Genomic DNA, 20,817 nt, shown 5'->3' on the forward strand with positions numbered 1-20,817 from the left:
TAGTGGCCTTCATTTTGGAAACGCTCGAGTACGGGCTGTAATTATTGCAAACAAACCTTACTGATTGGTTCTGTAGTTTTTCCAGTCTATTAATGAGGTAACCTTGATAGGGATCCCATATTACACAAGCATAATCAAGTATTGCTCTAACATGTAAGAAGTATAAAGTTTCTTCAACTTCGCGTGTTGCTTGTTTAAAATTTGTGCGGATAAAATGTAACATCCTACTAGCTTTTGCTATGACATTGTCAATCTGTTTATGCCAAATGAGTGTTCGGTAAAATAGACTCCTAAATACTTATATTCCGACTGTATGTCGATAAGTGTACCATTGATGTTATATCGGTGCTGATATTTGGATAATTTTCTGGAAAAACTTACGCTACTGCACTTTCTTATATTTAGATTCATGTTCCATTTTTTACACCAGATCGCTACCTTGTCTAAATCTGTTTGCAATGTATCTATGTCATCTTCAGTGGTAATTTCTCTGTAAATCACACAGTCATCAGCAAATAGTTTTATGGGTGATGTAATTAGTTCGACAATGTCATTTATGTCGATTAAAAATAACAAGGGGCCCAGTACGCTTCCCTGAGGAACGCCCGAAGAAACAGTTATGAGACAGAAGAAACAGTTAGGAGATTGCAAAGAAATGCATTAAAAGGAAAGATAACAAAAAAGCAAGTCGTCCATCGCACGGTACATTTTAGCGATGAAATCTCATCACAGCCCACAATCGGATGGAAACTATACTTAGTGATTTATTAACGGTGGTTCCACGTCCGCAAACACCATATGGGCTATGACAGGCACCGTAGCGAAGAGGTCTGGATTATTATGATTATGATAGGAGATAGGAGAGGTCTGGATGATTATGATACCGCATGGGGTTAGTTAACGTGTATCTCACTCTAAGTACACAAGCGCTTTTGCGGTTCGACCTCCAGCGAACTGCGGTCGGCGTGGCCTATGCTGCCTGAACTCGCCACTTTGCGCTCTGCAACAAAATGCCATTGTCACTGCGCGGCGCTTTCAGTGGTTGTCCTCTTCTCGTGACACGTGCTATTGCGAAAATAACCACAACCTGAAAAAAACGCTTTCACCAATCGCTGATATTGTCACGTGGCCATGAGAGGGACAAAAACGATGATCACCAACCAGACGAAACAGACCATGTATTGGGGCTAACCTAAGGTTCGGCTACTAGTTGTAGCGGCCATATCTTCTGCACTGTAAACACGGTCACATTTGCCTTGTATCTCTGCCCTTTCAATTTTTGGTGGAGGCGCAGGGCATTAGACAAGACGGAACTCCGCAGCGGCCTTGTCCTCGGCCGTCCTACCATTCTAACAGACGACCACGCCACTGGGTGTAGCACGGCATCAGCGCCCAGCTCACCCTCGCCGTCAGCATCAGCGACCCCCAACCGTCAGTCGTCTTGACCCATTTGCTCGACCTCGGCACCTTCTTTCGTAACGGCACCGACGAAGTCGACATCGAGGAATGGCTTGGCATATACGAACGCGGCGCTGCACACAACCGATGGGACCCGACATTCATGCTCGTAAATCTTCTTTTCTACCTCCAGGAACCAGCACGCACCTGGTATGACACATGAAGAAGAGTTGACCAGCTGGGACGTATGCAAGCAAAAACTTCGCCACCTCAACGGCAAGCTCGCGCAAGTTCGCCGCAGCGAGATATCTATCCTGTCGGGCTGAGACGGCTACCGAGTCTTACGTTGCGTACATCCTTGATGTCCTAGCTCTTTGCCGTCGCGTCGACGCCAGTATGCCCAAGGCTGACAAAGTGAGGGACATTCTGAAAGGCACCTGCGATGATGCGTTCACCTTGCTCGTCTTTAAAAAATTATCAACGGTAGACGAAATTACCCGTGAGTGCAGACGTTTCGAAGACGCAAAGAGCCGTCGCATTTACTGGACAGTTCGTGTGGCTTCTCAACACCGCCGCTAAGTCGTCGTGTGAAGACGCTCACTCGGCCCTTCAGTCGTCCACTACAGATAGCGTTGTCTGAATTGTGTGGCACGATAACGAGGCTGCGTCACCATCTTCATTCGCGCACCCTTCTGACAATAGGCAATGGACGATCTCCCTCATCCACGCCGTTGTCCGCGAAGAAGTGGCCAACCCAAGAATTCAACGCATGTGCTCTATAACACGCCCTCCGGTTAGCCCATGCCCTCTTCATCAACCTCCACCGACGTTTTGACGCTATCGGAATCCAGCCCAATGATGAACCCTGGACGAGAAGCCCATATGCTTCCATTATAACGTCGTGGGGCAGAATTCTCGCTATTGTAGTTAGCGTCAGCCCTCCTTTTCCCGCTCCACGTTCTACTAACGCCACAATGACAACCAGCGCAAGCCAAATGACCCGACATGCCATGAGCGCGGCCCTTCTGCGTTCATAAGACACTCGATCCGTGGCCGTCGCCACAGAATCGTCGGTCCGACTGGACCCTGCCACGTCGTTTTTCATCGCCTCACCCTTCTGAACGCTCATCCCCGGAAAGCTGATGGATGCAGCACTCGGAGGTGATGCTGCATTCAACTCTCGACCTGCAAATCCTCTCCTCACCTTGCCGACAGATATGACTTACTTTGCCGAGATCTGATGGTTACTATGTTGTCACTCCCTGTGTCACTACCTTGCTTTCTAACGGCGTCCTTTCCTCACACCATAGTGACCGTATCGGGTAACAAAACTTACCTTCCGCTCCTGAATTTCAGATTCTGCCCTCAGGTACTACCCAAAGGGATCTCTCTCGCCTCTCTGTTGCCATCGTACGAGTATCACCTTTCTTTCCTCTCGCCTCTTCCGTCTTCCTCCAACTCTTCCGCCGCCTGCAATTCTCATTCCGCCACGTCGCCTCTAGCACATGACAACATTACCAACACAATAGCGCCGGACCTTACTCCCACTCAAATGAACGATCTTCGTCATCGGCTCACACCTTATTCAGACATTTTTTACCATGACGGCTGGCCTTTGGGACAAACCTCCCTAGTTCAGCATGGCATACAAACCGGCGATGCACCGCCAACTCACAGACGGCCCTATCGCAGGTAGCACGCTGAGCACCGAGTAATACAAATGGAGGTTGATAAGCTGCTTAACAAGGGCATTATTGAACCATCGTCGATGCCGTGTGCTTTTCCTGTTGTCTTGGTAAAAAGAATGACAACCCCTCGCCATTCTCCGTAGGTTACCGCCATCTAAACAAGATAATAAAGAAGGATGTCTATTTACTGCCCCACATAGACGGTGCATTGGATTGCCTACACGGTGCGACGTATTTTTCAAGGATATACCTGCGCTCCCGTTACTAGCAGATTGCCATATGACATGGACCGGCAAACGAGCGCATTTGTTACGCCAGATGGCCTTTATTAGTTTTGCAACGCTTTGTGCAAAGATTGTGCAATGGATTGTGCAACGCTCCAGCCACCTTCGAGCACATGGTATAGACGCTCTTGTACAGCTTTAACCGGTCTTTATGCCTTTCCTGCTATACGCAATGCCTCATGACCTCGAGTGTACTGGAAGCTTGGAGGAACGTCAACATAATCCTAATCCATAAGAAAGGGGACGCAAAAGACTTGGAAAATTATAGACCGATCAGATGACTGTCCGTTGCCTACAAAATATTTACTGAGGTAATCGCAAATAGAATCAAGAACACCTTAGACTTCTTTCAACCAAAGGACCAGGCAGGATTCCGTAAAGGCTACTCAACAATAGATCATATTCACACCATCAATCAGGTAATAGAGAAATGTGCGGAATATAACCAACCCTTGTATATAGCTTTCATTGATTACGAGAAAGCGTTTGATTCTGTCGAAACCTCAGCAGTCATGGAGGCATTACGGAATCAGGGTGTAGACGAGCCGTATGTAAAAATACTGAAAGATATCTATAGCGGCTCCACAGCCACCATAGTCCTCCATAAAGCAAGCAACAAAATCCCAATAAAGAAAGGCGTCAGGCAGGGAGATACGATTTCTCCAATGCTATTCACCGCGTGTTTACAGGAAGTATTCATAGACCTGGATTGAGAAAAATTGGGCATAACAGTTAATGGTGAATGCCTTAGCAACTTGCGATTCGCTGATGATATTGCCTTGCTTAGTAACTCAGGGGACCGATTGCAATGCGTGCTCACTAGCCTGGAGAGGCAAGGCAGAAGGGTGGGTCTAAAAATTAATCTGCAGAAAACTAAAATAATGTTTAACAGTATCGGAAGAGAATAGCAGTTCACGATAGGTAGCGTGGCACTGGAAGTGTTAAGGGGATACATGTACTTAGGGCTCGTAGTGACCGCGGATCCGGATCATGAGACTGAAATAATCAAAAGAATAAGAATGGGTTGGGGTGCGTTTGGCAGGCATTCTCAGATCATGAACAGCAGGTGGCCATTGTCCCGCGAGCGAAAAGTATCTAACAGCTGTGTCTTACCAGTACTCACCTACGACGCAGAAACCTCGAGGCTTACGAAAATTATTCTACTTAAACTGAGGACTACGCAACGAGCTATCGAAAGAATGATATGTGTAACGTTAAGGGATATGAAAAGGGCAGATTGGTGAGGGAATAAACGCGAGTTAATGACATCTTAGTTGAAATCAAGAAAAAGAAATGGGCATGGGCAGGACATGTAATAAGAAGGAAGATAACCGATGGTTAATAAGTGGTACGGACTGGATTCCAAGAGAAGGGAAGCGTTGCAGGGGGCGGCAGAAAGTTAGGTGGGCGGATGAGATGAAGAAGATTGCAGGGGACAACATGGCCACAATTAGCTCATGACCGGGGTAGTTAGAGAAGCATGGGAGAGGCCTTTGCCCTGCAATGGGCGTAGCCAGGCTGATGATGATGACCTGGACGACGTCAACGTGTTCTCGCCGAACTTCGCAACACTCTTCGAACGCCTTTCCTCTATTTTTTCCGGCTTTCGTGCTGCTGGGCTGCAAATAAATTCTTCGTAGTGCCACTGTGGTCACCATCAAATTACTATCCTGGGTCATCTCGTCAACTCATCAGGCGTCCGCCCCAATCCGGTAAATGTTCGTGGGGTTCTAGATTTTCCTGTGCCGACCTGTGCCTAATACATGCGCAGTTTTTCAGTCTTGTGCTCTTATTTCTATCTATTTGTCAGAAATTTCGCGTACATTGCTCAGCCTGTGACTGAACTTCTGTAGAAAGGCGCCCCCTTTTCCTGGGGTCCTGACCAACCTGCTGCCGTCCAAGGCCATATCACCCTGCTCACTACTCCACCAAATCTTGCCCACTTCGACCCATTTGCCCCAACAGAGGTACGTAAAGATGGTAGTGGCTATGGAATTCGCGCGGCTATAGCTCACTGTCAACGTGGGCATGCCAAAGTTATTGCGTACGCAAGGCGCCAGCTTTCACACGCTGAATGCCGTTACTCCATTATAGAGCGCGAGTGCCTCCCACTAGTCTAGGCAGTGAGCGAATTCCGGCCGTACTTCTACAGTCGACCTTTCAGTGTTACCACGGACCAATGACACCCTCTATTGCCTCTCGGCGCTGAAGGTTCCAAGGGTCGTCTAGGTCACTGGGCTGTACATAGTAGTATAGAAGTGCAATAGGCTACGCCAGGAAGCCGATTCTTTGTATCGGCACCCCATTGATGCTCCAAACACCAGTGATGCAACCGATTGCATATTCACGCTATCCACCTTCCACCACATCTGCGAGGAGCAAGCACGCGATACACTCTTGCGTGACTTCATCAGGCGCCTCCGTTCTTACCTGTCAGACCTCTCTTTCAGCTTGTTCCTCATTTTGGACCGCATCTGATACCGCCAAAATATGCGCACAGAAGGACATGAACTGCTGATAGTCGTTCCTTCACATCTCCGCACAACTGTACTCCTGCAAATTCCTAATGTCCCCACCGCTGGCCACCTGGGTGTTTCCAGGATCTACGACCGTGTCCGGCGTCTGGACTTTACCATACCGTGAGACGTTATGTCCCTGCTTGCGAACCATGGCAACATCGTAAGAAGCCTTTTGCTTCCGGCTGTAACCCTTCAGCCAATCGATATACCCGTTGAACCGTTTTATTATGCTGGCCTCAACCTGTTGGCCCTTTCCTTATATCCAGAGCTCCAAATTAGTACATCGCCTTTACAACGGATTATTCAAGCGGCTATGTCGTCAGACGAGCAATCTAGACCAGTTGTGCTACCGACGTCACGGACTTCCTGCTACAAGACGCCATCATAACCACGAAGCGCCTCACCAGCTTTTCACAGACCGGGGCCGCTACTTTTTATCTCGGGTTATTGTTAGATCTATGTCGCTTTTGTGCCACAAAACACAAGTTCACGACAGCATACCACCCTCAAACGAACAGCCTTACTGAAAGCCTGAACCGAACACTTTCAGATATGCTCTCGTTGTATGGTTCCTCAAATCATGGCGGCTGGGACACTGCGCTTCAATTTGTGACGTTCGGCTGCAACTCGTCACGTCACGACACCGCTCTCTAATCCCACTTCTATCTCCTCTTTGGTCTCCACCCGACATTGCTTTTCGACATTGCTTTCGACACAGGGAAGACAAGTCTCTTTATGACAGCAGTCGCCGTGATGTCGAGTTCTCTGCCAGCGACCTTGTCCTCCATTGGAATCCTACACGGCGTGCGGGCGTATCGGAAAAAACTGTTCTTCCGGTATTCTTGCCCTTACTGGGTCATCCGAATGCCCAGTGATCTGACTTATGAAATAGGTCCAGCCGATGCTTCCCATTCATCCACGTCAACTGATATCGTCCACGTGGGTCATCTCAAGCCATATCACGAAGCCGCCGTTTAGAAGACGCCGGGTCGGCGCTCTCGCCGCCGGGGGTTATGTCATGGTGCCACGAAAGCGACAAAGACGACGATCACCAACCAGACGAAAGAGATGACGTAGTGTGGCTATCCTAAGGTTCCGCCATACTGGTTGTAGCGGCCGTATCTTCTGCAGTGTAAACACGGTGTCACTCAGCCTTATATCTCCGCCCGCTTCAATATCTATCGTTCGCGTGATTTTTACAGATCCACCGTGTGAGCTGTTTATTTGATCTCTCATGGCCGAATGGTCTAAGTAATCTTGGCAACCTATTGCTGACTGGCACCGCTTTGGGCACTCAGCCGCATGTTGAGCCGTGTGACGATTTTAAGAATCCAATCCCCTGCTTCGTCCTTCATACCGTAGGGAGCCGTATCGGTGCATTTAACACTTGAAACTCGCAATGCCCCAGTGAATTCTGCGAAACTTGGCGATGTAAGTCAGTTTCGCTTAGCCATTCAGGACAGCGCCTGGTAGCTTCTGCTTTCTTCACCACATCACTCTGGCATTGCCAAAGACACTGACAATTCCGTGGGAGCACGTAGCTGCTGCTATGACAAGTGACACCGTCGCCTCAGAACAACGACGGTGGGCAAAGCCGAACACCTTGCAGGAGCCTTTGCTAAAAGCTGCCGTTAACATTTGACAGTTCCTTTTGGTAAGATTAAGGACGGCAGTCACAATGCAAGAATTTCATTACAGATACATTTGGTTCCTCTTTATGTCACTTATTGTCACGCCTGGTCAATGCTGTCGATAATTTGGCCGGTGCACCGCTTCGACAATGCAAGAAGAGCGAAAACAAAGAGTAACCAAAATGGTCTCATTATAGGATATTTCGGCCTAGGTGCTCATTACGGCGAGGTAATAACGCTGCGATGATTTCTAAGTAAGTATAGTTTGAAACATATGCGTGAATTCTCCGCAAGAATATAAGGTGCTCAAGAAAGAAAGACACGAGCAATGTGGGGACGAAATGTGAAAGCAACAACAATAACCATAATATAGGCACGTTGCAAGGCCTAAAATTTAGCCTACACTTGGTTACCTATGGATCCAAGAAGAAATAAACGTATATTGGCTGAGTTTATTCGTGAGGCTTCACTATTCTGAGCAACATGGCAGTGCGTTTATAAATGACCTGTCGTGGACAGCTGGCAGTGCCGAAGCTGAATTTCTGTATATCATCGTACAGCGCCGCAGGCGCTTTTACTCATCTACCAATAAATGATATTTTTTCCGGATGAATACAATCTGTAAGTTAGCGCTCAAGGTATCACACGACATGACAAAAATACGACAAACGGAAATGGTCTCGTGTTTCTCGCTGGGTAGTAGGAAATACTAGTTTGGTTACTATTGCCAAACAGTTACTTAGTGCCAATAGTGACTGCTTTTAGAGCAGCCACGAGCCGAGGAAAATAGAGCGATGGTATCGACCCACTCGATATCTGCAATTTTTCAATAATAACATTGTTTTTCATTTCTTTGTGAAAATGTGAAGGGTTGTCGTACTCGGGGTAATCCCTCGCGTTCCCGCTCTAGTGATATGGAGAAATTTGGTGAGATGGCGATGTTTGGCACGTTCGCATACATTGGTATCTTCATGCAACGTTCAACGACTATATCTTGCCATCAAGCCATCAAGTCTCTGGTCCATCTGTCTCACGAAACATGTGCTAAAACTCAAGAGTGCAGATCTAATCAGCAAGCTCTCAGCCCTGCTTTACAAAACCCATTTGATCATTGAAAAATGCTGAAATCCACCTTTGGTAACAAACAAGTTTCACACAGAAAGTAGAGACAAAATGAGATATATGTTGTGTAATCCGGCTTCCTAACACCGTTCTGATTACGATGGCTTGATGAGTGGTAACGTCACCGTGCACGACGAGGCATATTACTAAGGGGCTGAGAAAGCTTTACAGAAAGTTAGATCACACGCGGCTTTATTTTAACACGGTTTTATGGAGGGTGAAGTAGACGCTGTGGGCTTGCACAACATTGTAGCTGCCCGCTGTCTCGCTGGGTAGACTCTAATCTCCCGATTGTAGCAAAATTTGACGCCGCCCGTTCAACGAAGGCTTTCCTCGTTCAGCCAGGAAGCGTCGATACTGGAGGCGTGCGTGGTGGGCTGCCGCCGAGCTGTGCGCGTGGTGGGCAACATTGTGGCCCTGTCCATCTCTTTCCTGGGCTGCATCAAGACATGCGAGAGTCTTCTTGCCTCGCTCAGCGACAGCGCCGGTCTGGGTGACGTCACTCTCGAGGTACACCAATATGTCTTTGCCTTAGTTGTCGTCGACGAACTGGGCGATCTTGCATACATGTTGTTGGATGCTTTGACGTTCCTCCCTTAAGTGCTGTAATTGTACGATTAATATTGCCTAGCTTATTATCGTAACAGTTTACCTTCGCCATGTGATATCACATGGCGAAAGTGATATCACATCTGTGATATCACTGGAGGTATCGCCACAGTACTGCGGCACCATGTCGGCAGCATATTTGCCCATTCTCTGATCACGACCCGGGTGGCCGTTTCTCGCAAAAGTCAGCTATGATTGATCGCTAAGACAAGCAGTTTGATGAGTACACCTATAGTATTCTCATCCACACAAATTCATCAAAATCTCACAATGAGACAATGGCAATATCTCGTATTCACTAAGACTGTGTTTTTATCATGATGTCTGCCTCGTTAGCATGAAGTGAGTGCTGCTGTGTTTTTCTGTTCGTCATCCAAATAACACTCCTCTACTTATTTTCATATTTAATTTTCGTTGGTGCACTGACTCTGCATTGTTGCTTCTCTACTAGAAAGAAATGTGTCATGAATTTCTGAAAATTTCATGGCCGATCATTTATTATTATTATTATTATTATTATTATTATTATTATTATTATTATTATTATTATTATTATTATTATTATTATTATTATTATGATTATATCGCATTGCGCGTGTGCGCCACACCAGACCCTATTAATATAAACAAGTGCTGCACGTTTGTAAAACGTTAACGGAAAAGCCTGATTGGTACACATTTGGAAAGTACTTGGTACACATTTTGTGACGCTTACGATACGAATATGAAGAATTCTAGCAACTGTTCATCGGAGAGCTAGACAGAAGTCACAGAAATCGCCCCACCTACTGGTGGAGGGGCTAGTGCAGTCAGTGCCTTTGCAGAGGGTGGGGCAGTATGGGAACGCTGGCATAATGAGCGACGTCGGAGCTATCTGTGGAAGAAGACGATGAACACGCGAACAGGGATAGGAGTGCGTCTCTGTGACCACGTGATGTGTGCAATCAGGCACGCACTAGGCCCACCCGTAGTTATCCAGAACCATGGAGCATCCGTGGCTTCAGGGAAGCCGCAGTGGCGTTGTTCGCACGCACCGTAGTTGGCATAGGCCGTTTCAAACAAGCGTTTGTTTCCATGATGTCATGCTTGGACGGTGTGACGATGGAGGCTTTGGAGCAGCCTATCACAACGGAAGAGGTGAGGTGCGTGATAGAAAGCATGAGCTTAGAAAAATCGCCCGGCCCCAGTGGCCCTGGTGCGACGTTCACCCACATCAAGCTTCTGCTGCTTCTAAAAAAAGCTTACGGACGGTCTCTCCAAATCTGACGCATATTTATAACGAAGCTTGCGAGCTTTTTATCTTTTATCTTTTTATCTTTTTTTAACGGTTCTTATCTGTACATTTGATGATACAGCAAAATTACGAAATGCAACTGCCTGCTGGCTCATAAGCTTGACCAACAGTTATTATAAAATATTTATGAAAGTGTTAGATAAAAGACAACAACCTGTAATCTCGGAAATTGTAGGGCCGCACGAGACATGCGTAATTAAAGGGCACTCCATTAACAGGAACACTCATTTAGCGCGTTATATCCTAGAGTGTTGTGATGTTACGGGCACTGGAGTAACTATGATACAACCGGATTTCTAGAAGGCATTTGATAGGGTTCCCCGTGACGCTCGTTTGCGTGTATTAGACCATGTCAATGTAGGCCGTGCTATTATAGAGAACACCGCGGTGGCACACGGATCCAGCACGACGCAGTTAATGGCTAATAAAGTGGTTGGCGAGCGCGTTCCAGTGCAACAATCCCTGTGTCAGGGGTGCCCAATATCAGCGTTACTGTTTTGTTTGTATGTTGAATCTTTTTGACTACGTGTTATTGCAAGCGAGCATATACGTGGTTTTAAAATGCAATAGGTAAAAGAGCGGTTGCTGGCCTAACCCGATGGCATTGCCACTATCTGTACGGATTATGAGTGTTCTGCGTGTTGTTAAAATTGTGAAAAGACTTTCAAGTAGAAGCTTCGTGAACTGAAGAAAGTCTGTCGTGTTTGCCACGGCATCTGGCAGTCTACTCCAGACGCTTTTGTGAATTTAAGTTTCGTGAGCACTCCGGTTAAATATTTGGGACTGCCCTTAGAAAATTATCAGGGTAGCGAACCTTATTGGCGCAGCGAAATGGGATACTTACGTGAGAAAACCAGTAAGTGGAATGCTTGGATTGTGCCAGTAGTTGCAAGAACGGCCGTACAACCTATTAGCAGTGTGTTCAACAGACGTGATTCATTCATAATTGGTTCATCATCATCATCATCATCATCATCAGCCTGGTTACACCCACTGCAGGGCAAAGGCCTCTCCCATACTTCTCCAACAACCCCGGTCATATACTAATTGTGGCCATGATGTCCCTGCAAACTTCTTAATCTCATCCGCCCACCTCACTTCATGCCGCCCCCTGCTACGCTTCCCTTCCCTTGGGATCCAGTCCGTAAGCCTTAATGACCATCGGTTATCCTCCCTCCTCATTACATGTCCTGCCCATGCCCATTTCTTTTTCTTGATTTCAACTAAGATGTCATTAACTCGCGTTTGTTCCCTCACCCACTCTGCTCTTTTCTTATCCCTTAACGTTACACCTATCATTCTTCTTTCCATAGCTCGTTGCGTCGTCCTCAATTTGAGTAGAACCCTTTTCGTAAGCCTCCAGGTTTCTGCCCCGTAGGTGAGTACTAGTAAGACGCAGCTATTATACACTTTCCTCTCGAGGGATAATGGCAACCTGCGGTTCATGATCTGAGAATGCCTGCCAAACGCACCCCAGCCCATTCTTATTCTTCTGATTATTTCTGTCTCATGATCCGGATCTGCCGTCACTACCTGCCCTAAGTAGATGTATTCCCTTACTACTTCCAGTGCCTCACTGCCTATTGTAAATTGCTGTTCTCTTCCGAGACTGTTAAACATTACTTTAGTTTTCTGCAGATTAGTTTTTAAACCCACTCTTCTGCTTTGCCTCTCCAGGTCAGTGAGCATGCATTGCAATTGGTCCCCTGAGTTACTAAGCAAGGCAATATCATCATCGCATCGCAAGTTACTAAGGTATTCTCCATTAACTTTTATCCTCAATTCTTCCCAATCCAAGTCTCTGAATACTTCCTGTAAACACGCTGTGAATAGCATTGGAGAGATCGTATCTCCCTGTCTGACGCCTTTCTTTATTGCGATTTTGTTGTTTTCTTTATGGAGGACTACGGTGGCTGTGGAGCCGCTATAGATATCTTTCAGTATTTTTACATACGGCTCGTCTACACCCTGATTCCGTAATGCCTCCATGACTGCTGAGGTTTCGACAGAATCAAATGCTTTCTCGTAATCAATGAAAGCTATATATAAGGGTTGGTTATATTCCGCACATTTCTCTATCACCTGATTGATAGTGTGAACTTGATCTATTGTTGAGTAGCCTTTACGGAATCCTGCCTGGTCCTTTGCTTGACAGAAGTCTAAGGTGTTCCTGATTCTATTTGCGATTACCTTAGTGAATAGTTTGTAGGCAACAGACAGTAAGCTGACCGGTCTATAATTTTTCAAGTCTGGCGTCCCCTTTCTTATGGATTAGGATTATGTTAGCGTTCTTCCAAGATTCCGGTACGCTCGAGGTCATGAGGCATTGCGTATACAGGGTGGCCTTTTTCTCTAGAACAATCTGCCCACCATCCTTCAACAAATCTGATGTTACCTGATCCTCCCCAGCTGCCTTCCCCCCTTTGCATATCTCCTAAGGCTTTCTTTACTTCTTCCGGCGTTACCTTTGGGATTTCCAATTCCTCTAGACTATTTTCTCTTCCATTATCGTCGTAGGTGCCACTGGTACTATATAAATCTCTATAGAACTCCTCAGCCACTTGAACTATCTCATCCATATTAGTTATGATATTGCCGGCTTTGTCTCTTAACGCATACATCTGATTCTTGCCAATTCCTAGTTTCTTCTTCACTCTTTTTAGGCTTCCTCCGTTCCTGAGAGCATGTTAAATTCTGTCCATATTATACTTCCTGATGTCAGCTGTCTAACGCTTGTTGATTAACTTCGAAAGTTCTGCCAGTTCTATTCTAGCTGTAGGGTTAGAGGCTTTCATACATTGGCGTTTCTTGATCAGATCTTTCGTCTCCTCTGATAGTTTACTGGTATCCTGCCTAACGGCGTTGCCACCGACATCCACTGCACACTCCTTAATGATGCCCACAAGATTGTCGTTCATTGCTTCAACACTAAGGTCCTCTTCCTGAGTTAAATCCGAGTACCTGTTCTGTAGCTTGATCTGGAATTCTTGTATTTTCCCTTTTACCGCTAACTCATTGATCGGCTTCTTATGTACCAGTTTCTTCCGTTCCCTTCTCAGGTCTAGGCTAATTCGAGTTCTTACCATCCTGTGGTCACTGCAGCGCACCTTGCCGAGCACGTCCACATCTTGTATGATGCAAGGGTTAGCGCAGAGTATGAAGTCTATTTCATTTCTAGTCTCGCCGTTCGGGCTCCTCCACGTCCGCTTTCTGCTATCCCGCTTGCGGAAGAAGGTATTCATTATCCTCATATTATTCTGTTCCGCAAACTCTACTAATAACTCTCCCCTGCTATTCCTAGTGCCTATGCCATATTCCCCCACTGCTTTGTCCCCAGCCTGCTTCTTGCCTACCTTGGCATTAAAGTCGCCCATTAGTATAGTGCATTTGGTTTTCACTCTACCCATCGCCGATTCCACGTCTTCATAGAAGCTTTCGACTTCCTGGTCATCATGACTGGATGTAGGGGCATAGACCTGTACAATCTTCATTTTGTACCTCTTATTAAGTTTCACAACAAGACCTGCCGCCCTCTCGTTAATGCTGTAGAATTCCTGTATGTTACCAGCTATATTATTATTAATCAGGAATCCGACTCCTAGTTTTCTTCTCTCCGCTAAGCCCCGGTAGCACAGGACGTGCCCGCTTTTTAGCACTGTATATGCTTCTTTTGGCCTCCTAACTTCACTGAGCCCTATTATATCCCATTTACTGCCCTCTAATTCCTCCAATAGCACTGCTAGACTCGCTTCACTAGATAACGTTCACTAGAACGTTATCTAGAGAATTGGTTCATCATTCCTGTTTTATTCCAACTTATACTTTATAATTAAGTTGTAGTACGTAATGTGAGTGATACACTTTTCAAGAGTCAATGTGCGAAACCTCCACCGAATAATTCCTGTGTTTGCTTGGGCCTCCTCATAGGAACGAACAAGCAAAACCGGATTGTTTAGGCAAGTTGGTGATGGCAGGTTGTTGTTAGGCCATTTTTATCTACGCCAAATAGTTAATTGGTTCATGTTCTTGAGAGACGTAAAGATTGTTTCTTCGAAAAGTGTGCCAGACGCAGTTGGGTAAGGCCGTATCAAATATTGTGGTCCCAACAGGTCATGTGCATGGTTGCATTCGTAGTTATTGAGAAGAGGTTATGTCTACCCGATTTTTGCGCGTGTGTTTTTCTCTAATCCATTTAGGTGATGTCAGTCGAAAAATGTTATATAGAGATCTGTGTGATGTGGTGTAATCTATGCAGCTATACAAATAATCGTACAGTGCCACAAGAGAAAAGGAGGTGCTTAAGCTTGTTAGAAAGGTGATGGTACCACCAGTTTATTTTGCTTCCACACCGAAAACTGACGACCTTCAAGATATAGATGGCGGAAAGGGGACTTTTTGTGCCTTGGGGCGTATAGTGCCAAATATGTAAACCTGGAAAAATAATTGACCATGTGTTTGTAGAATTTTCCAACGCTGTGTTCCGGTGGGATATTCTACAGGGGACCCCTGAGAAGGATTTCCCGCTGCACCAACAAGGTAGCCGGTTTTGGTCTATCAATATGGAAGATGGAGTACCTTATGATGTGACCATGCTCATTGTTGTATTTCACAGTGTGGGAAATGTCATATGGCACTCCGAAATGAATACTTTCGAGCCAAGCATTGCGCCAATATTTCAAAGAAATAATTCACAAATATGTTGAAGAACAGATTTCACAAATTCTTGAGCCATACTGGTTGCCTTATGTAGAAATGCTTTTGAACATGAAATTTATTGAGAGTAACATTTTCCAAAACAGGCAAGCATTTTTATCATCGCTAATTTCATGTATTTCTATTCTGTGATACTCGTAACAGGAAATAAAAGAAATACCAGCCATGGCTTCCGGGTAGCGTGCTCGTCTCGCACTCCGGAGGCCTTGGTTCGATTCGCACCCGGACCGAAAAGCACCAAATTCTCTTTTCAAAGCCACCAATTTACATTGTTTACCAGAACCTACCTCAGCAATGTGACGTCAATACCAGCATTTGTTCCCGTGATTTTAATTCTTGCGGAGTCGACCATATCTGTCACGGTGCAATTTGGCTAATGTTACCGCCGAGGGCAAGGCCAACATAGAGGCCTAAGGCTATCGCCTTAAAGAAGTGCTCGAACATGCTCGAACAGTGCTCGAGCACGCATGGAAAATTCATTCTTAAACCGATTTTCTTTCGAGTTCGCCAAAGAGAGAGTACAATGCTAGAATAGAGGAAGCATTTCTACATCATCGCTAATCTGTAATACAAAAAGTCGGCGTTTTGCCCAAAACGCGAAGCGTAGATTGCGCTACAAAAAAAGATAGCTGTACGAAGTCAGGATACAAGTTTCATCGCGCCTATGAAGTCGCAAACATTCGCTTGTTAACTGACTTAACAGGCATGAGAAACACGCGCGCTGCGGCAGACATGAACACACTTAACTCAATGAGTGAAGACACCCGCATTCAAAACGTTGGCGTGAGGAAGAGCGGCTGCAGCAGCGAGCCCCCCCCCCCCCCCCCCCCCCCGCCCTCGAACTGGCCTTCGTGCAGCCTCTCGCTGAAACCTGAACTGAGCGGTGTTAACACAGCGAACACGACACTATCAGCCCTCGGCGCACGTAGACTCTCTACTGATCGCACATTCCTATCAAGATAGGGTCCGCGCGGCCACTCTCACTGACATCATATGCAGCCACTGGCAAAGTACCACCTCCTCCCACCCCGGTGCCTTGCGCGAGGTGCAAGATACCGCACATCCTCCCCGCCTTCCTCCCTGGCACGCCCAAGAGGAAGCCACCACCGTCGGCTCACCACCGCGTGCTTTCGATTGCACCTAAAGCATACGGCGCGAAGCCTTGCTGTTATCGCGCTAGGAATTTACACAGAAAATCACCGCGACGCCATCGCCGATTGCAACAACGATGGCAGAAATGCGCCTGGAGTGTCGATATTGTTACCCGAAGGAGGGATGAAACGAAGGGAGTATTAGGTTCTAGGCGTGCTGCATGTACAAAGTCAGTGGAATGTGGGGCAGATGCAATAACGTTGACTGAGGCAATTTCATATTTAACTGGAATCACAGCAATTAGCACTCGGTATGGGTCTGTGTATCGAGACAGGAGTTTTATTTAGGACACTTCAGGCACGTTTATTTTTGCCATTGACCAAGCCTTCGCCATAGGGTTCCGGATAAAGTCCAACGGTGATAGCACCGTCGCCGTGCATCGTATGCTGTATGTGTTAGTGAAAGCACGCGAGGGAAGCCAACAATCGCCACTGAAGCTGGCGCGTACGAAGGAGAAAGCGAAGAGCAAACTCGCCGTCTTCCGTTGCGCGAAAGGCCGGGGCGGCATGGCAGGGGGAGAGGGAGGGGAGCGGCGTTTTGCTCGCGCAACAACGGCGCATGTTACGACGGGGCGGAAGGGGCACTGGCTGTGACGGCTCAATCTCGCGCGCCATGTGCGAATGAAAGTGGGAGGTAGCGCAGAGTGAGAGGGAGGCGGCTTTGACTCCGCCGAGAAGTGCGCACTTTGCAGCGCCGCGCGCTATGTTCTGAAGCGACCCGCAAATGACTGGTACTTTTCTGCACGCTGTCTTCTGCGTGCTCTTACGTAGAAGCGATAAACTGCACGAAGGTGACTTCAGTCACTGCTGCTGCCGCGTTTCTTCATACCAGCGTACAGCGCTTTGTAGCGAATGCTCACGCTCATCGAGTGTGATGTGCTTATGTTTGGTTGTTTGCGCTGACACCATGCTTATTATTTCAGTTTGTGTAGCTGTGACATGGTCAACAAATGGAGCGAACATCTAATGAAAAATTCATGATGTAGACATCTGGTACAGCACGACTTGATATAATGCCATCGAAATAATAAGCAGAACACATGTGAAATGTCATAGTTAAGAAAAAGTTGTTTCGCTCGAAAGGTGAAGCATCGATTGCAATAGCGAATCAGTAGGTGGCTATACGAAGTAAGAAAGGTAGCTGCATTGGCCATGTAAATTCCAGAACATTCGCTCCCTGAATAAATTAACTTGCACGGTGTCACGTGCGCACAGGTAAACATCCACACATCTTACGCGATGAGCTCGGGTAGTGGCTGTGAAAACGCTGACGAGAGGAAGAGCGGCATCAGCAGCCGCACCACGCACAGCCACCGTGGAGCCCTCCCCCGAATCCCGTTGCCTTGCGTGTGGTGGCAGACGGCACGCGAGATCACGCCGTCATCCATGGCCTACCCTCGCACACTTTCACTCGCCCCTACAGCATACAGCATGTAGCCACGGTGCTACCGCATTTGGGCTTTATGGGGAACCTCATGGCGAAGGCGAGAATGTGCCTGGAGTGTCCAAATTATTGCTGTATAAATAAAAGATTAGATGTTTGTTAGAGGTAACGGACATGTTCATCACAGCGCACAGCTTTCTCTATAAACACGTGCAATTTTTTAGCTTCGTAACGCCAGTTGTGCAAAGCAAAATACTAATGTACTTTAGACCTGACGAGACAAATTAATTGTCAAGCAAAAGTCTTACTTCGAGCGCAAGTGTGTACCTCTTGTTATAATGCCGACAATGGGAAGAATTTTAGATTGATATTACTCATTACGCTCATCGCTGGGGAAACTTTCTGAAAAATAACTGCGATACCTTTTACAGAGCTGACGAAATATGCAGCGTCATTGCCGGAAGGAACGTTATTCGGTCGCTATCACGTTTTTCCTCTTAGGTCGGTATAAAATTGACTGAGTCCTTTCCGGGTTTATGGTTGGGCGATGCATATCGGCCGAAGTCTACATTTTGAGAACCTCATATATTCTTCGCTCCAGTTTACCATCTGCCATTCCTGAAAAGAATGTTGTGGTAGCATCGGCGTACGCGACCAACTGTGGATATTCGGTGAGTTGTACTATGTTATTCCCCTATACACAAAACAAGAATTGCCTTAATGTGCTCCCATGAGGGCCTACTTTATCTGGTTGCATCATTTCGCAGTGCCAATATTATTGTAATATATTTTGTGTACTAGATATTACTCGGGGAGGGCATGTATTTCTGGACCTTTGGAAGAATACTGGCGTGATTAATAGGGCCCAATTATGTCGAAAATATTATAAGCACACGTATTACAATTTCGTTGTTATCGAACGTTTCTATAATGGTTTCGTCTTGTTTAGATAGTGCGCTTCCCGTAGTACGATGTTTTCTGGAGCCGTGCTGGAAATATTGTAGAAGGTCTACCCAAGGCACTGGGCACGGTGCTGTTGAAAGAAGACGACGATGAGAAGTGGTCGCTTGCCCGCTTTGCCCCAGCACTGAGTGACTTGTTTTGGCCTACCGATGCAAACCTACGGCTAGTGCTGCCAGGCGAACATCCCCGTTGTGTTTGGTGGAGTTGCTGGGCATCAGATCCTGTACCCTCACACAATATAGCAGGCGTGTTTGCCTAGCAGCACTAGTCGTGTTACGTTTATTAGGGTAGGATGTGAATCGAAAGGGCGTGTGTACTTTATATATGTTGATTATACCGATTTGACTGATATAAGAAGGTGGTTATTAAGAATGTTCTTGTCGCCATTCTTATGTATTGGCGCAGTTTACGTTTTGGCTTTAGCAAAAAGAATGTCACGTGCTGCCCAGTCTCCAAACTAGACCATTACCGGCACATTTGCATTAACCAAATGTTGAAAGTAGTGGTAAGCTTGTATTTCGCTTTCGTACAGAGACACACTTAGTGCCATTTCAAACTTCTTTAATATTTCCTGAGAATAGCCTCAGCCGATACTTTCCAGACACCTTTACATTTATTACGCTCGTATTTAATATCCCACTGTAGTGCTCAGTTAGCATACTTCTGACTTCGTGCTTTTTCACTTCATTCCTGAGGGAACCACGCTCCTCTCGTTAAGCTTTAATTGCTATCTTGAGTTCATCATTTTTTTCGCTCTCTGAAACACAGACGTTCACATGTCTTCAGGATTGTGAATATTATAGCTCACGTTTCAGGCTTTCGCGCATTTCTAGCTCGAACTCTCGATCTAGTTTGTCAAGAAGCCTAACAAGTTCCTCAGGCATTACGTACCCAAGGAAAAAAGGAAGTATAAAGCATAAGAAGTCGTAGTAGTCGCAGCAGCTGAGGCAGTGGTTTAAAAGTTCGAGGAAAAGAAGATTCCATTGCTATCGCCAACTGGCACAATGCGCTAGGTGAAAGTTGCAGCAAGGGGCGTTTGCGCCACCTCATCTGCCAAAATGAGGACGTGACCCACCGTGGTGGCTCAGTGGCTATGGTGTTGGGCTGCTGAGCACGAGGTCGCGGGATCGAATCCCGGCCACGGCGGCTGCATTTCGATGGGGGCGAAATGCGAAAACACCCGTGTGCTTAGATTTAGGTGCACGTTAAAGAACCCCAGGTGGTCAAAATTTCCGGAGTCCTCCACTACGGCGTGCCTCATAATCAGAAAGTGGTTTTGGCACGTAAAACCCCAAATTTTATTATTATTATTAAAATGAGGACGTGGTGCTGGTTGCTGAATTTATAGCTGTGAGTACTTGTAACGTTAATATAAGTAGAGTGGCCAATGAGAGACGTCTTCTTGTTACGTTGTTTCAACACGATGCACACGTACATACGTAGAGGCGCAGGTGAATTCATCTCAGTAAGATAGCATGATCTTTGATTTCAAGCAAAGATCGTTGATATTTGCTCGATCGTTCAGCAGAGATCAGTTGATCTTGATGTAGCAGGTCCGGATAAGGGACTTCTGCCAAACGTGCGAGGTGAAATTTGTTCCGACCGTCGCTCCTGCTACCACAGCTAGCAAAACTATGTTGCTGTCAAACCATGGCGAGATCTGTCAATTTGTTTGCATCGCATTCCTCAGCCTTCAAAATCGTTTTCCTCTTCTGAGCAGACAGCCATCGGCTACATGATGACACCTTTGTCGCTGGCCATTGGAGTCTCCTCAATGGACAGCGTCATCTTCGGCAGAATCGTCGGCGTCAAGATCGTCTCGAACGAGGTCGTCGCCTACGTCACTCTCATTAAGCACATCAAAACGCTGCAGGTTGGTGCAACAAATGGTTGGCTTAACGTAGCGCAGGCTCTTGTGCGGGCCAGCAGGTATTGCGTCTGCGCTACATAAATGTGTTTTTAAATATCCTATGGTAACTAGAAAGTGAGCGAAGGTACCGCTTTTCGAAACCGGAGTATGCTTGTTTTTTTCTTTCACAATACTGCGGGCCCTCGTCGGTC

At 46.5% G+C, this 20,817-nt stretch overlaps 1 protein-coding gene across 11 annotated transcripts in view; it reads left to right on the forward strand.

Moving 5' to 3' along the window:
• The window catches only part of LOC135910455 (uncharacterized transporter YutK-like), a 365,908-nt gene that overhangs the window by 191,855 nt on the left and 153,236 nt on the right, over nucleotides 1–20,817 (forward strand). For 9 of the 11 annotated variants that reach the window (XR_010567076.1, XR_011507822.1, XR_010567079.1 and 6 more), the window contains 2 exons: nucleotides 8,984–9,152; nucleotides 20,477–20,629. Coding sequence is in view for 3 of the 11 variants with exons in the window: in XM_065442490.1 (XP_065298562.1) it covers nucleotides 8,984–9,152; nucleotides 20,477–20,629 (322 nt within the window). In the remaining 8 variants the exon portion in view is untranslated. Of the gene's footprint in view, nucleotides 1–8,983; nucleotides 9,153–18,394; nucleotides 18,453–20,476; nucleotides 20,630–20,817 lie in introns of those variants that run through there. The other 2 variants (XM_070523044.1, XR_010567077.1) reach the window with 2 other exon arrangements.

The sequence above is a fragment of the Dermacentor albipictus genome, chromosome 8 (genome assembly GCF_038994185.2).
Source record: "Dermacentor albipictus isolate Rhodes 1998 colony chromosome 8, USDA_Dalb.pri_finalv2, whole genome shotgun sequence".
NCBI classification, from domain to species: domain Eukaryota; kingdom Metazoa; phylum Arthropoda; class Arachnida; order Ixodida; family Ixodidae; genus Dermacentor; species Dermacentor albipictus.